Source organism: Lepidochelys olivacea (assembly GCF_965140295.1).
Source record: "Lepidochelys olivacea isolate rLepOli2 genome assembly, chromosome: 4".
In the NCBI taxonomy this organism is placed as follows: Eukaryota; Metazoa; Chordata; order Testudines; family Cheloniidae; genus Lepidochelys; species Lepidochelys olivacea.
Genome location: NC_140414.1, coordinates 38,572,985 through 38,588,234, shown reverse-complemented (window position 1 = coordinate 38,588,234; position 15,250 = coordinate 38,572,985). Strand labels below are relative to the sequence as shown.

The 15,250-nt window shown below is 39.2% G+C and overlaps 1 protein-coding gene across 1 annotated transcript in view; it reads left to right on the top strand.

Moving 5' to 3' along the window:
* COL25A1 (collagen type XXV alpha 1 chain) overlaps nt 1-15,250 on the top strand; it is a 422,316-nt gene that overhangs the window by 382,512 nt on the left and 24,554 nt on the right. Inside the window, exons 28-31 of the mRNA XM_084626922.1 lie at nt 286-348; nt 2,460-2,510; nt 2,834-2,860; nt 9,695-9,748. Of these exons, the coding sequence (XP_084483048.1) occupies nt 286-348; nt 2,460-2,510; nt 2,834-2,860; nt 9,695-9,748 (195 nt within the window). The remainder of the gene's footprint in view (nt 1-285; nt 349-2,459; nt 2,511-2,833; nt 2,861-9,694; nt 9,749-15,250) is intronic.

Below are 15,250 nucleotides of genomic sequence, written 5' to 3'. Positions count from 1 at the left end.
CTCTATCTATATTTTTAACCATGCAAGTTAAAATTAATATTTGTAATTGTTTGATAGTCTAGTGCTTACTGGCTATTATCATGGGATTTTGCAATAAGCGTACATTTATAAAACATGGTGTCAAGTATGAAAGTCATGACAGTTAGAGATACAATTCCGTTACAAGCAAAACTTTTATTATGAAAAGCATAAATATTTAATTACAAAAATGTTCTTTTCTCTACAGTGAATTCAATTGTTAATAAGACAGAAATTGTTTAATAACTCTTTATAATGATTTTATAGGGAGCCAATGGTATGAAAGGAGAAAAAGGAGATGTTGGTTTGCCTGGTCCTCAAGGTCCTTCTGTAAGTCTTGCCATGCTATTGTGATGTGCTCATTATTGTGGCAGTGGTTCTCCACCTTTTCATTCTGAGGGACACTTCATATGAGAGAAAGGGGGACCTTCATGGATGATCTCTCCTACCAACCCCAACAGTTCCCTACTTTTGGGTTGTTTAAATGTTTCACTCTATGATCTACCACGGTGGGCAAGGGAGACCACTGATGGACAATAATTTGAGAATCACTGCTCTATACAGACTTCTGGAAAGTAGGTCACTAGTTTACTAACTTAGCCCTATACTATGTTTTAAAAACTATATAAGAATCCAGACCCCCTACATAAGTCATTGACAAAACTCCCATTGGCTTCACTGAGAATAGAAACCATCCCTTCTTGTGTTGAATCATAGAGAGATAAGACAGAGAGTTAAGACTGATGGGAATTTCTTGTCTCAGCAATCTGTTTATCTATCTATCAGCCTTGTACAGTGAGTACCAGATCTCCAAAGGGCTATAATGATAGTAAGCCCCAATCCAAAGCCCATTAAAGTCAAATGAAGGACTCCCATTGATTTGGTTGAGCATTATATCCGGTCCTTAATGGCTTCAGGGGTGCATCTTTACTGGCATGAATAGTCCCACTATTCATGGAAATATTCAGAATTACTCACATGAGTAAGTGTTTGCAGTATCAGACATGTATGTGGCTCTTCAAAACATTTTACAAACATAAATAAAAACCTCACACAAGGCTCCTGTGATATAGGTAAGTACCATTAGCTCAATATTATAGATCATGAAACTGAAGCAAAGAGGTTAAGCATCGTGTCCAAGACAACAGGCAGCCAATATTAGAGCTAGGATAAGAATTCAAGAGTTGCTGGCTCCCTGTCCTGGCATCTCTAGATCCCATTTCTCACTACAGAGCACAAATGTCTCAATCTAGCTCTGAAGGGAAAATCAATTAGTTTCTTTCCAACATTATGTGTGTGTGGAACTCAAAGATCTTGCTGAATTTCCTAGTAGTGTTTTTGTAAAAGGCTTATCCCCCAGAGAAAACAGCCATGGCAATCGTCCTTGTTTTCTTTTCCATCCTACTCCTCTCCACTTCCAGGACAGATTCCCACCATCCATTATCAACCCTTCTCTCTTCGTCCTATTTTATATTTTAAAACCTGCTTTGTTGACACCACACTTAACCTCAGGTTTGGCTAGAAAAGTGATTAGCGCTATATGTTAATCCCTAGAACTGGCTGTGCTGCTCGGCAGCCCTCCTGGTAGCTCTCAGTACTGCTCTCATAAGTCACAATTCATAGCTATTTTGGATTGAGCCCAGTGTGAGAAGTGGTGTTAAACATTATAAATACCAGAATGAAATTCTTATTTCTGGATTTGGTGGGATCAGTAAAGTAAACCAGCATGTAATGAACACATGCTGAAAACTGAATAACCTGATTACCTGTTGTAATGACTTCATCATTGGGATTAAGCCTGAACATTTGTGCAAGTAGTGCTTGTTGGACTAAATCAAATAAAAAAGGAGGAAGAGGGCAATCTAGATATGTCCCAAGACTTAAGGTAAATTGTTTAGTTTTATCTCCATTGATCAGGATTGGAAAGGAACCAGGGAATGGCATCACAGCATTCTTCGCTATTCCTGTAGTATATAGATTGCAAGTATAGCAGGGAATATGTACCAGAAAATAAAAGAGCCAACAGCATTTGAAGAAGTTTACTACTAGCTAGTGTTTTAAAGTTATCTAATGGTTTGAGTGGAGGACTGGGAGTCAGGAGACCCTGTATTCTGTTTGTAGCTCCGCATCTGACCTGAAGTATGACCTTGGACATGTCATTTTTTTCTCTCTGTACCTCAGATACCCCGTCCATTAAGTGCGAATAATAGCCAAGTCTGAGAAGCACTCCAAGTACAAAGCTAAAGATGCCATATATATGTGCAAGTTATGCTGTTACTTTTTAAAGTGCTCTCCAGCAACTGCAGCACTCTGCAGTATTCTTCATCTGAATGGTGACAAACGATGTTAGCAGAGAGCTGGGGAGAAAGAGTCTGACTTCCTGTATTTACAAGGGAGATCCCTTCACTACATGAGCTAATGACATCATTTTCTATATGTAGATCATAGGACCCTCAGGACCACCAGGGCCGCATGGGTCACCAGGCCCTATGGTAAGTCTTTCTTTCCCTCTCCACATTGTAATGCTTGCTTAATAAAAGTGCTGAGAGTACATGACTATTAGAGATGGACCCAAGCCCTGGATTTTGGACCTGTATTTGGATCCTAACCCAAAGTTCTTAGGAAGTGGAGAAATTAATTGTGGGTATAAATGTGTTTCCCTGTTTTGTTCCCCCAGTGGGGTACTTAGCGGTGCAATTATTTATATTGGCACTTGCAATTTATTTTGTAAAAAGAAAAATGCAGGTGCAACTTGTACCTAGAAAAGGCAACAAACCTTTATTTTCTTCATTAAAGATGGAATCTTTATTTTCAGGGACCCCATGGACTGCCTGGCCCAAAGGTAAATGAATAATTGCCTGGATTCCTTAAATCTGTAATGTGCCATGCTATGTTCTTTGTTAACCATAGTGAAGCATGCATCTATGTTGTGTCCTTTGTCTCATTTATTTGTGAAATATTTCTGATACTCTTAAGCCTTTAAGCAGATACTAAAGTAAAAGTTAAAGGATATTTTTGAATTGTAATAATTTATGATGATTGCTTGTGTGTGTTACACATGAGCATAAATTGGACTAGATTTTTATAATTATGATTATGAACTGGTATTAAAATTACCTAGCCTCCTGTTTGCTGGTGAGAGTTTCATGCTATTCTAATTAGTGATTTGCAATTGCCTTAAATTACGCTTTAGAACACAGAGGATGAGTGTGTTGTACATGGAGGAGGAGAAATCAAATAAACTGGTTTCCAGATATGCCTCTTTTCCTCTTCCTCTGCTCTCTCTCCCATCTCCTAGGCCTTCCAACACAAGTTCACCTTCCTTCCAACAGTCCCCACTAGGAGTCCCACACCAGGCATCAGTATATATCTTAGTGCTGCTGGAAACACTCCCTCATCCCTAGCATAGAATGTGCGCATGACACATACCCCAGAAACCCTGCAAAAGTTTTAGACAACAGCCAGTTTCCTGAAAACATGGATGATTTTGGAAAGATTAAAAGAAACCATGGTTTAATTTGTATTTTAATTAAATTAACACATTAGTTCAAAAATTTAGTATCACACTCAAGCATAATGAATCCTGTAACAACCATTTTAATCATTACATTTCTCTTTTCATATTCAGCTTTCTAAAAAAGGATTATTTGGTTTTTGAGGTACGGGGGATGAGATAGAAATATCCCTTTTTAAAGGTTTGAGTCACAGTTAGACTATGTCAAACTTTGCCTGGCATTGGAGGCTTGGTTCAGTAATGATCTTCTGAAATCAGTTCTATTTAGGGCTATCAAGCGATTAAAAAAATTAATCATGATTAATCGCACTGTTAAACAAGAATAGAATACCATTTATTTAAATATTTTGGATGTTTTCTACATTTTCTACATTTTCAAATATATTGATTTCAATTACATCACAGAATACAAAGTGTACAGTGCTCACTTTATATTTATTTTTGATTACAAGTATTTGCACTGTAAAAAAACAAAAGAAATAGTATTTTCAATTCATCTAATACGAGTACTATAGTGCAATCTCCTTATCATGAAAGTTGAACTTACAGATATAGAATTATGTACAAAAAACCCTGCATTCAGAAATAAAACAATGTAAAATTTTAGAGCCCGCAAGTCTGCTCAGTCCTACTTCTTATTCAGCCAATCGCTAAGACAAGCAAGTTTGTTTACATTTGCAGGAGATAATGCTGCCCGCTTCTTGTTTACAAAGTCACCTGAAAGTGAGAACAGATGTTCCCATGGCACTGTTGTAACCGGCGTCGCAAGTAATTTATGTGCCAGATGTGCCAAAGATTCATATGTCCCTTCATCCTTCAACCACCATTCTAAGGGACATATGTCCATGCTGAAGACGGGTTCTGCTCGATAACAATCCAAAGCAGTATGAACCGACACATGTTCATTTTCATTATCTGAGTCAGATGCCACCAGCAGAAGGTTGATTTTCTTTTTTGGTGGTTTGGGTTCTGTAGTTTCAGCATTGGAGTGTTGCTCTTTTAAGATTTCTGAAAGCATGCTCCACACCCTGTCCTGATCAGATTTTGGAAGGCACTTCAGATTCTTAAACCTTGGGTTGAGTGCTGTAGCTATCTTTAGAAATCTCACATCAGTATGTTCTTTGCGTTTTGTGAAATCTGCAGTGAAAGTGTTCTTAAAATGAACAACATGTGCTGGGTCATCATCTGAGACTGCTATAACATGAAATATAAGGCAGAATGTGGATAAAACAGAGCAAGGGACATACAATTCTCCCCAAAGGAGTTCAGTCACAAATTTAATTAATGCATTATTTTATTAACGAGTGTCATCAGCATGGAAGCATGTCCTCTGGAATGGTGGCCGAAGTATGAAGGGGCCTCCGAATGTTTAGCATATTTGGCATGTGAATGACTTGCAATGCTGGCTACAAAAGTGCCATGCAAATGCCTGTTCTCACTTTCTGGTGACATTGTAAATAAGAAGAGGGCAGCATTATCTCCTGTAAATGTAAACAAACTTGTTTGTCTTCGCGATTGGCTGAACAAGAAGTAGGACTGAGTGGACTTGTAGGCTCTAAAGTTTTCCATTGTTTTTGAGTGCAGTTATGTAACAAAAAAAATCTACATTTGTAAGTTTCACTTTCATGACAAAGAGATTGCACTACAGTACTTCTATGAGGTGAATTGAAAAATACCGTTTCTTTTGTTTATAATTTTTACAGTGCAAATATTTGTAATGAAAAATAATATACCCTTTGATTTCAGTTACAACACAGGCTAATATATATATATGAAAATATAGAAAAACATCCAAAATGTTTAGTAAATTTTAATTGGTATTCTGTTGTTTATCAGTGCGATTAAAAACTGTGATTAGTCACGATTAATTTTTTTAATCGCAATTAATATTATTGAGTTAATCGTGTGATTTAACTGTAATTAATTGACAACCCTAGTTCTATTCCAGCTTAGCACCTGTCTTACTTCGGACTTTTGACCTGAGAGTCAAGTTTTTGTAGGATTTCTGCTTCCAAATGTCAGGAAAGGGACAAAGCATGGATATGTCTATTTAAGCTGGAAATTACAATTTCCAACTCCATTGCAGAGACATCCATTCACTCAAATGGAGGAAGAATAGAGAAATGGCTCCTGTTTTAAGGCAGGGACAAAAGAGACATCACTGAAAGCAGAAGCATAGATTAAATTCTTTTATGGTTTGTTTGTTTGTTTGTTTGTGAGAAACTCTGGGAGCAGGGCACCGTCCTTCGCACAGAGAAAATCCTATGCATTTCCATTTCTCACTGGAAGCAGGTATTGTTAGCACCCTGAGTTGTCTATAGAGCCACCATGCTGTGGTAGTTTTACATAGTGTGAAGATGCCTTTACACATACCCTAGGTTCACCATTATTCACTTCACCATTTTTAATAGAGTGATGTCCAAGTAACTAGATAATCTCAATCTTTCCACAACATCTTTTGTTCTACTATAAATAGTTTTTTTGTGAGATCAGTGAAGAATGGACCCCCAAAATGCATTGTCCCCATACAACACACTGCTCCTCTTAATTTCCTGTTTAACTATGAGTGCTTAAAGGTTTAAAGTATCTTTACATAAGACTGTGTTGCAAATTCCAGTTTGTCATTGGAAGAGAATGTACTTCCACACAAAATGCACCTTTCTGCAGATCTCACTGCAGAAATCAATTATTACTAATCTGAACAAAATACAATCTCTAATATTCTTGTCTAAGGTTTTTCTTTTCTTTTGAATTATCAGTCTATGACAGAAACGTGTGGGCATAGAGGAAACTCAGGAGGCAGGAAAATTACAATTGACCCCACATGAGACAAATACTTCAATAATTATTTAGAAGTGAGTCAGGAAAGTTTTACACAGCAGTTTCTTGTATTATTTCAACACACAGTTGTATTTAAAATGACCAGTCATTGTCTATTGTATATTTTAGCACAGGTCAGTACAATATCTCCATGTAAATTGCCAATAATCTGTGAATGCTGAATTAGTACCTTACACTGAAAAGAACTTGCTTTTGTTTTGAACTGGAATTTGCAGCTACATCTAAGACTGGCTCTCTTCTGTCCCAGCTTAACTACCCATTATAGCACCAAAAAATTGGCATTTATACTTTTACATTTAGGGTGAACCAGGGTTAAATGGTCTTAAAGGATTGAAGGGTGAACCAGGTCAAAAGGGTGACAGAGGGCCCCTTGGTCTTCCAGTAAGTAAAAAAAACTATTCAATTTCAGTGCAAATCACAGACTTTTTCTCTCTACTTTCAACCAACAAATCTGGTTTACTCAACAGCATTTATAAACCTCTATCATGTTGGAGCAGAACATCAGTCTTGTTTTGTTGTATCTAGAGTCTGTACCATTGTCCAAAGTCACATCCTGTAACACACAGTGCTGTCAGTTTCTTTTTGTCACGTGTCAGTGGACAGTGTTAATAGCCTCACGAGGATGCTGTCAGCCCCATTACATTAATCATGTTGTGATTTCAATGTTGTGTGGTGTTTGCTTTAAAAACGTGGTTTTATCAAACACGTTGTGTTTTAATTTCGATGTATCCTCAGTGATATTTCATTGAAGAACTGCCACTAAAGTGGGAGGTTTGCCTGAGTCAGGACTGAGTAAAATTTGAGTAAAGACCTTGGGAATTGGCTTCTAGAATTTTAAAACATTCCCCATTCAGCCAGAGATGCTGGATTTTTTGTTTGGTTGTTTGTTTGTACTTTTGCCTTGTACTGTTCAGAACAGTTTTCATTATAGGTACTTGGCATAAATTGATCTTAAAGGGACATAATTGACTTAAAAATCACATTTCCATTTGAAAATTTTGTCCCAAGAGACACCAGAGCTGAAAGTGATTAGAAGAAAAACAATATATTTTATGTTTCCTTTGTGCATTTGACAGCAGTTTGTGAAAAGTCAATTTAACTGTTTTCCACTTTATAGTCAATCTGCTTCCCCTGTTGTTGTGTAGATATTGTGCGCAGCAGCATTTAAAAAAAGATCAGAAAAAATCTGGTCAAAAGTTTTTAAAGATTTGCAGAGAGACTCTGAGGAATGTCACCTTTACCAGAAAGATTTTAGTGTCTTTCAGTGAAACTAGCAATTTTCAAGTTGACAAAAAGTCCCTTTGATAATCCAGCAAATAGTTTCCAGTATACCAGTCTTATGTTATTCATATAAAATCCACCAGGGGTCAGCCAGTCCCTGAGGATGTTAAACTGAATAGCCCAAAGTGCAATGCATATCTGCACTTCCAGCCTGGAATTAGATCCAATGTTCGTGAACATGCGCTACAATTGTAATTTGCTGGTAAAAACAGGAAACGTCATTGTCTCCTGGGCTCTTGAAAACGAATAAAACCATTGTAATGAGGGCCAAGATTTTGTTGGTGATGTAACACAATTTTCTTCAGCTTAAACTCTTCTTATCGATGTTAAAAAATGTAAAATGTATATTTTAATTTCATTGCAAAGTAGAGTAGTCAGTATTGTCAGTATTTTATAATTCACATTAGACAACTTGTTAGTTAATTTATAAATTAAGTATATGCATATTAAAGCACAAGAAACACCATAATGTCTGATGTTTGTAACACTAATATATCTAGGGCCTCATTCTGATCTCAGGTACGCTGGTGTAATTCAGGAGTAATTCCATCAGGTCTGTGATGTTACATCAGTGTAAAACCAATGTAACTGAGATCAGAATCCGGCTCTTAATGTTGTATGTAATTTTTTAACTAACATATTGTAATAATGTAATCCTCATTCCAGAACCCCGTAACAGCTTATATTCTGTGTTTAAGTTATGTTTATTCATCAACACCACTTACTAATCTCACATTCTTGTCATTCATGTTATACCCATCATCCATGCTTCCACCTAATCATACAGGGAGCATCTGGCTTAGACGGAAAGCCAGGACCCCGGGTGAGTCCCTTGCATTCCTGTGTCATGCTTTGCTACTGAGTCTATGTGTTTCACAGTGGTCCTATTTGCCTAGTTTATACATGTGACTTACATGGAATGAGGCAAAATTTATCAAGCAACTTACATGATGCTGAATCTGAAGAAAGTCTTGGTACTGGTTAGCAGTGGGGGACAGGTAGTGGCGTGCTCTATAGATGGGGCTCTGAATCTTAATGTATTATGGGGTGAAATTTTGGTTGGAGCTGGCCTAGTTTATATAGCTGTACAGGAAAATCTGTTAAAACGGGGACATGGCTCAGAATATCTAAGTATATTCATCTTCTTTCTGAGCTTTATGTTCATCTTGGATTTACATTGGCCTTGGAAATTGTAGCTTTGTCACTGAGACTAGCTTTCAAATCCCATGTAAGGAGAACTGCCATTTGAATGAAGCATGCTGTATATCTTCCTTTTCCTGTCTTTTATTTGTACTGTTCCGTCTGACTTCAGTAGTGGAAACCATGCCATGCTTGGAACATCAATTCTGAGCTGAGAAAGCAACAACAAGAAGTGTAAAAAGCAATAGTTTCACTAGCGCTTGTTCTACTTGGTAAAATTAGGCTTCTCTGTATAATCTGAAGCCCTGATGAGTTTTGTACTACCTTCACAAGACCAGGTAATACGGAGTCTGTGAGAGTGGTGCAAAACTTCGACAACTTGATGTTGAGCCTTTTGATATTTACAACAAATGTTAACTGCTGTGGCATTTATAATGATGAAGAAGGAAGGGGAAAAGTGAAGGAACAACATAGCTATGTATTTAAAGGCCTCGTTAAGCCTGTCATTCGTCATTATGGCCTCTTATATTTAATCTACACAATTTTTAGTATAAACTTCCTTGTTTAACCCTTTAACTCCTAGTGGCAGAAATTCACTCTACATTTTAAAACCTTTATTAATCTGTTGATTTAAAGCAATAAAGTACAAACCAATTAGATGAAAGATGAGCTACATACATCATAGCTAATAGTTTATAGATGGGATTTTCAAACCCCCTAGTGGATTTGGATGCCCAATTCCCAGCATCATTAAGATTTGACAATCTCAACCTATATTTTCAGCCAGTGGGAGCTGAACTGATCCTAAGGTAGTTCCTGACCAGAATAAATCTGCAATTAAGAACCGCTAACAGATTTCAGGGCATTTGTTTTTCACTACTTGTTTGTTTAATCTTTTAGGGTATGGATGGCCCAGTCGGTCCACATGGCCCAGCAGGTCCTAAAGGAGATAGAGTAAGTACACATTATTCAGATGTTTCTCCTTATGAAGAAAACATTGTGGCAAAATGTTGTTCTAAAACTAATGACACGCACAAATGTTAGTGAGCAGAATAGTACCTCCTGTGTTTAAGGGTCAGACTTCCTAAAATAGTTTAAAGTGCATTTTTAATCTGAAACATGTAAAAATAGCACCTTCTTACTCATATGATCTACTCCCTGAGTGTATTCAGTCATATCTGCTTAATTTAGTTACTCAAATAAGTTTTTATTGCTTTTCATTCCTGTTAAAACCTGCCGCGGTCACAAAGATGAGAAGAAGGGAGGTGAATGCTAGTCCTTCTTGTGCAGCAGCAGCAGAATTGTTTCCTGTGTTTCAGTCAGTTACAACAAGGCAAAGATATTGACAATATGCATCGCTAAGGGTATGATCTAAAACAGAGGTCTCCAATCTGTGGGGTGCACCCCCCCGGGGGGGCACAGAGAAACGTTTGGGGGTGGGGGTAGCTGCTCAAAATAAAGAAGGACAAATCTAGAGTCATCCTAATAGTTGCAACCTGGCCCAGGCAAAGATGGTTTCCTTATCTGATGTACTTTGCCATTTGCTTACCAATCACTGTCTAGGGCCTTCTGTCTGGATAGAACTAAACCCTTCAGAAAGACCTCCAAATTGATGTCTTGCTTGCAGGTAGATTGAAAGGGCCTGCAGTCTCTAATCAAAGACTTTCTACGTGAACAGCTGACTGCATTAATTCTTGCTATGAATCTGGTAATATTCAAGCACCTACGGACATACATATTCACTCTACGAGGTCCATTTCCACCTCTACGGCATTTCTCAAAAACATACCCATTATTGGAATATGTAAGGCCACTACTTGGCTTGTCTGCATACATTCGCTGAACACTACGCAATAGCTCACGACTCAGCTTCTGATACTGTGTTTGGCTTGGCTGTACTTTCTTCCATACTGGACTCAACACTGAAGCCCCCTCTGCCTTAAGGGGAATTGCTTGGTAGTCACCTAGTGTGGAGCACCTGAAGGGACACTACTTGAAGAAGAAATAGTTACTCACCCTGTGCAGTAACTGTAGTTCTACAAGATGTGTGTCCCTATGGGTGCTCCGCTACCACTACCTGCCTGCCTTCCCCACTGCTTTGGAGTTCTCTGCTATAAGGCTTCACAGTAGAGAAGGAACTGAGGGTGGTTTGCCCACGCAGTGCTATACAGCAATGGCACAGGGCAGGAGACTGACAAGCATACATGTGCAGGCCAGATGGACACTGCTATGAGAAATCTCTAGCGCACCTAAAGTGGAGCACCCTTGGGGAGACATCTCAGAGAACTACAATTACTGCAGGATGAGTGACCATTTGTAAGTGCCATACTACATCAGTGAGGCGGGCTTTAAACTAGGTTCACCGGGGGAAGGAGACCAAAGCCCTGAGGTAAGTGGGGACCTGGGATACCGGGAGGAAGCACGAGCAGGAGAGCGCGAAAGGGGTGGGCTCCTGCCTCATCCTAAGAAAGCAGGACAAACAGCAAGTTATCTCAAGTGCCTATACACAAATGCAAGAAGCCTGGGAAACAAGCAGGGAGAACTGGAAGTCCTGGCACAGTCAAGGAATTATGATGTGATTGGAATAACAGAGACTTGGTGGGATAACTCACATGACTGGAGTACTGTCATGGATGGATATAAACTGTTCAGGAAGGACAGGCAGGGCAGAAAAGGTGGGGGAGTTGCATTGTATGTAAGGGAGTACTATGACTGCTCAGAGCTCAAGTGTGAAACTGCAGGAAAAACCGGAGAGTCTCTGGATTAAGTTTAAAAGTGTGAACAACAAGGGTGATGTCGTGGTGGGAGTCTGCTATAGACCACCAGACCAGGGGGATGAGGTGGACGAGGCTTTCTTCCGGCAACTCACGGAAGTTCCCTGGTTCTCATGGGAGACTTCAGTCACCCTGATTTCTGCTGGGGGAGCAATACAGCGGTGCAGAGACAATCCAGGAAGTTTTTGGAAAGCGTAGGGGACAATTTCCTGGTGCAAGTGCTGGAGGAACCAACTAGGGGCAGAACTCTTCTTGACCTTCTGTTCACAAACTGGGAAGAATTAGTAGGGGAAGCAAAAGTGGATGGGAACCTGGGAGGCAGTGGCCATGAGATGGTTGAGTTCAGGATCCTGACACAGGGAAGAAAGAAGAGCAGCAGAATACGGACACTGGACTTCAGAAAAACAGATTTTGACAACCTCAGGGAACTGATGGGCAGGATCCCCTGAGAGAATAACATGAGGGGGAAAGGAGTCCAAGAGAGCTGGCTGTATTTTAGAGAATCCTTATTGAGGTTACAGGGACAAACCATCCCGACGTGTAGAAAGAATAGTAAATATGGCAGGCAACCAGCTTGGCTGAACCGTGAAATCCTTGCTGATCTTAAACACAAAAAAGAAGCTTACAAGAAGTGGAAGATTGGACAAATGACCAGGGAAGAGGATAAAAATATTGCTCAGGCATGCAGGAGTGAAATCAGGAAGGCCAAATCACACTTGGAGTTGCAACTAGCAAGAGATGTTAAGAGTAACAAGAACGGTTTCTTGTTAGCAACAAGAAGAAAGTCAAGGAAAGTGTGGGCCCCTTACTGAATGAGGGAGGCAACCTAGTGACAGAGGATGTGGAAAAAGCTAATGTACTCAATGCTTTTTTTGCCTCTGTCTTCACGAACAAGGTCAGCTCCCAGACTACTGCACTGGGCAGCACAGCATGGGGAGGAGGTGACCAGCCCTCTGTGGAGAAAGAAGTGAAAAGCTGGAGGAGCACAAGTCCATGGGGCCGGATGCACTGCATCTGAGAGTGCTAAAGGCGTTGGCGGATGTGATTGCAGAGCCATTGGCCATTATCTTTGAAAACTCATGGCAATCGGGGGAGGTCCCGGATGACTGGAAAAAGACTAATGTAGCACCCACCTTTAAAAAAGGGAAGGAGGAGCATCCTGGGAACTATAGGCCAGTCAGCCTGGAAAAATCATGGAGCAGGTCCTCAAGGAATCAATTCTGAAGCACTTGGAGGAGAGGAAAGTGATCAGGAACAGTCAGCATGGATTCACCAAGGGCAAGTCATGCCTCACTAATCTAATTGCCTTCTATGACAAGATAACTGGCTCTGTGGATGAGGGGAAAGCAATGGATGTGTTGTTCCTTGACCTTAGCAAAGCTTTTGACACGGTCTCCCACAGTATTCTTGCTGACCACACATTCATCTACTTAGGTTGTAGGAGATGCTTCTGTTGTTCACTAACAAAGAGGAATCCAGGGTAATGGGTATTTTGCAATCACAGATCAGGAAGAAACTAGTAAGACTCCTGCATTCTGAATGTTGCACAGAACAGGTTTTTGGTCAGTTTCATTGTCTTGTGTGCCTAGAATGATGGAGAAAACGGAGAAAGCAGAAGACAGTGTGATTTGATTGTGTACATGCACAATATCAAAAAGCTCAGTGCTCCATATTTATGACTGCTGAGTCATCCAGCGAGGAACAGGGATTTTTACAGTTCTTGTTCTTAGAGGAGCTGAGGGGTGTCCTCAAAATCTGGAAAGCATCATTTAATTATCACTGTTTTTTAAGGTAGAAGCTAGGAACTGAGCCTGTTCCCATTGAAAATCCGTAGGAAATTTCCTATCGATTTCAGTCTAAATAAGATGGGGGCCAGGCATTTTAACTATGAGCCTGTCAACCTTAACGCCACTTTAAATTTGCAGAAAAAAACAAAAGATGATACTTGATACTGACTAAAATCTCCTAGGAGTCGCAAACCCAGAATTACGTCTGTTTGGATTTCTAACAAACAGCTGTGGTAACACTATTTCAGACCTGCCATACTGAAGTCATTGCTATATGGCCTGGATCCAATTTGCTTTAACAGCAGCTCATCCGAGACAGATCTGCATGACTTGAGGATTCATTTTTGCAAAAATATGTGGTGAGATATAAGATGTAGACATGTCCTGTAGTCCAAAGCAGGTACAGTAGCTAATGTTGCCACTCAGTTTAGTTTAATGGTCTTGAGGGCCCTAGCTTATTTTTTGTAGGGGATTACATTACTCAAGTCTTCTTTGAAAGAGAGACATCTCTGTGTAGTGTAAGAACATAAACATGAAGAGCCACGCGTTAAGCAGCAACTAGAGAACTCCCTAATCAAGAAGTTCCTATGTTTATTAAGCTCCTTGCTGTGACACTTCCCGGTTTTCTCTGGTAAATTGTGGAGGACCAAGAATTCTGTAACCACTCCAAACCTTTTTTAAAAAAGAGAAAAAAAAAAGAGTGAAAAGATTAAAACTTAAATTATAAACCATGTTTTTTTGTTCTCTGTTTGTGAAGTTCCCAACACAATGGGGTCCTGGTCCATGATTAGGGCTCCTATGCACTACAGTAATATAAATAACAAATAAAACTAATAATAAATCAATTAAATGATGGGGGGTGGAAAGAAGTTTTTTTGTAGGTGACAAGCTTGCAGAGCTTCTGCCTGAATAATTATTTAATGCTGTTGGGGTTTTGCTGTGGCATTTGTTATGAGTTGGAGTGCCTAGACTTTTGTAAAAATGTCTTTTTAAACTATTTAAATTGAAATAAATAATAAATGCACTATCAGCTATTTTAATGCATCGTTACAATTTGCACATGCACTTATTGAGCTTCTGTATGCAAAAACAGGAGCACAAACATTTTGTCCTTGGACCTCAACTTCTACATTTCAAAATAATGGGCCATAGTATGGCTGCTGGATATCATGGTACAGGATCAAATTTTGTCCATGATGACAACTAAATCTTTGGTTCAGGAACAGAAGTTAGTGTTAAGTTGGAAGGCTATGCAGATGTCTCAAGGTGAAATGTTGAGGAAGGGTCAGTTGCAAATACAAAGTAAATTGTAAATCCACATATTATACTTATAATTTGGAAAGCTAATCTCACTTTTTAAAAGACACTGTAGTTGAGTGCAGATTTAGGACTCCTTAAACGTTTCAGGGAGCAAGGAAAATCAAATTAAAATATAATTCCAAATTAAAATAAAATTCCCTTAACTATATGGATTCATTTTTGTATATACAGATTTTGGGCAGTGATGGAGTCACTTGATCTAATAACATTTACCATTCTGTGGCATGTGGCAGAAGGAACATTGTCCAGATCTGAATTTTTTCGAGTTTAGCTATTTCACTAGAATATCAAACACTGACTACTCCTATTTAGATGGAGGCAGTGTGATCTAAAGAACTGGTTCAGGGGACTCCAAGACAGGAAATTATCTAATGCTGGATCTGGCAATAATTCACTGCATAGTCTTGGTAAAGTCATTTAATTTCTCTTGGCCCAATTCAATTCTGGCATAAGGGAATACAACTCCCATTGACTCCAGTCAGAGTTGCACCTATTTAATCCAGAGCTGAATTTGATGCTCTTTGTCTAAGTTTCTCCCTCTGTAAAACTGGGATGGTGATAATTGCCTAACCACC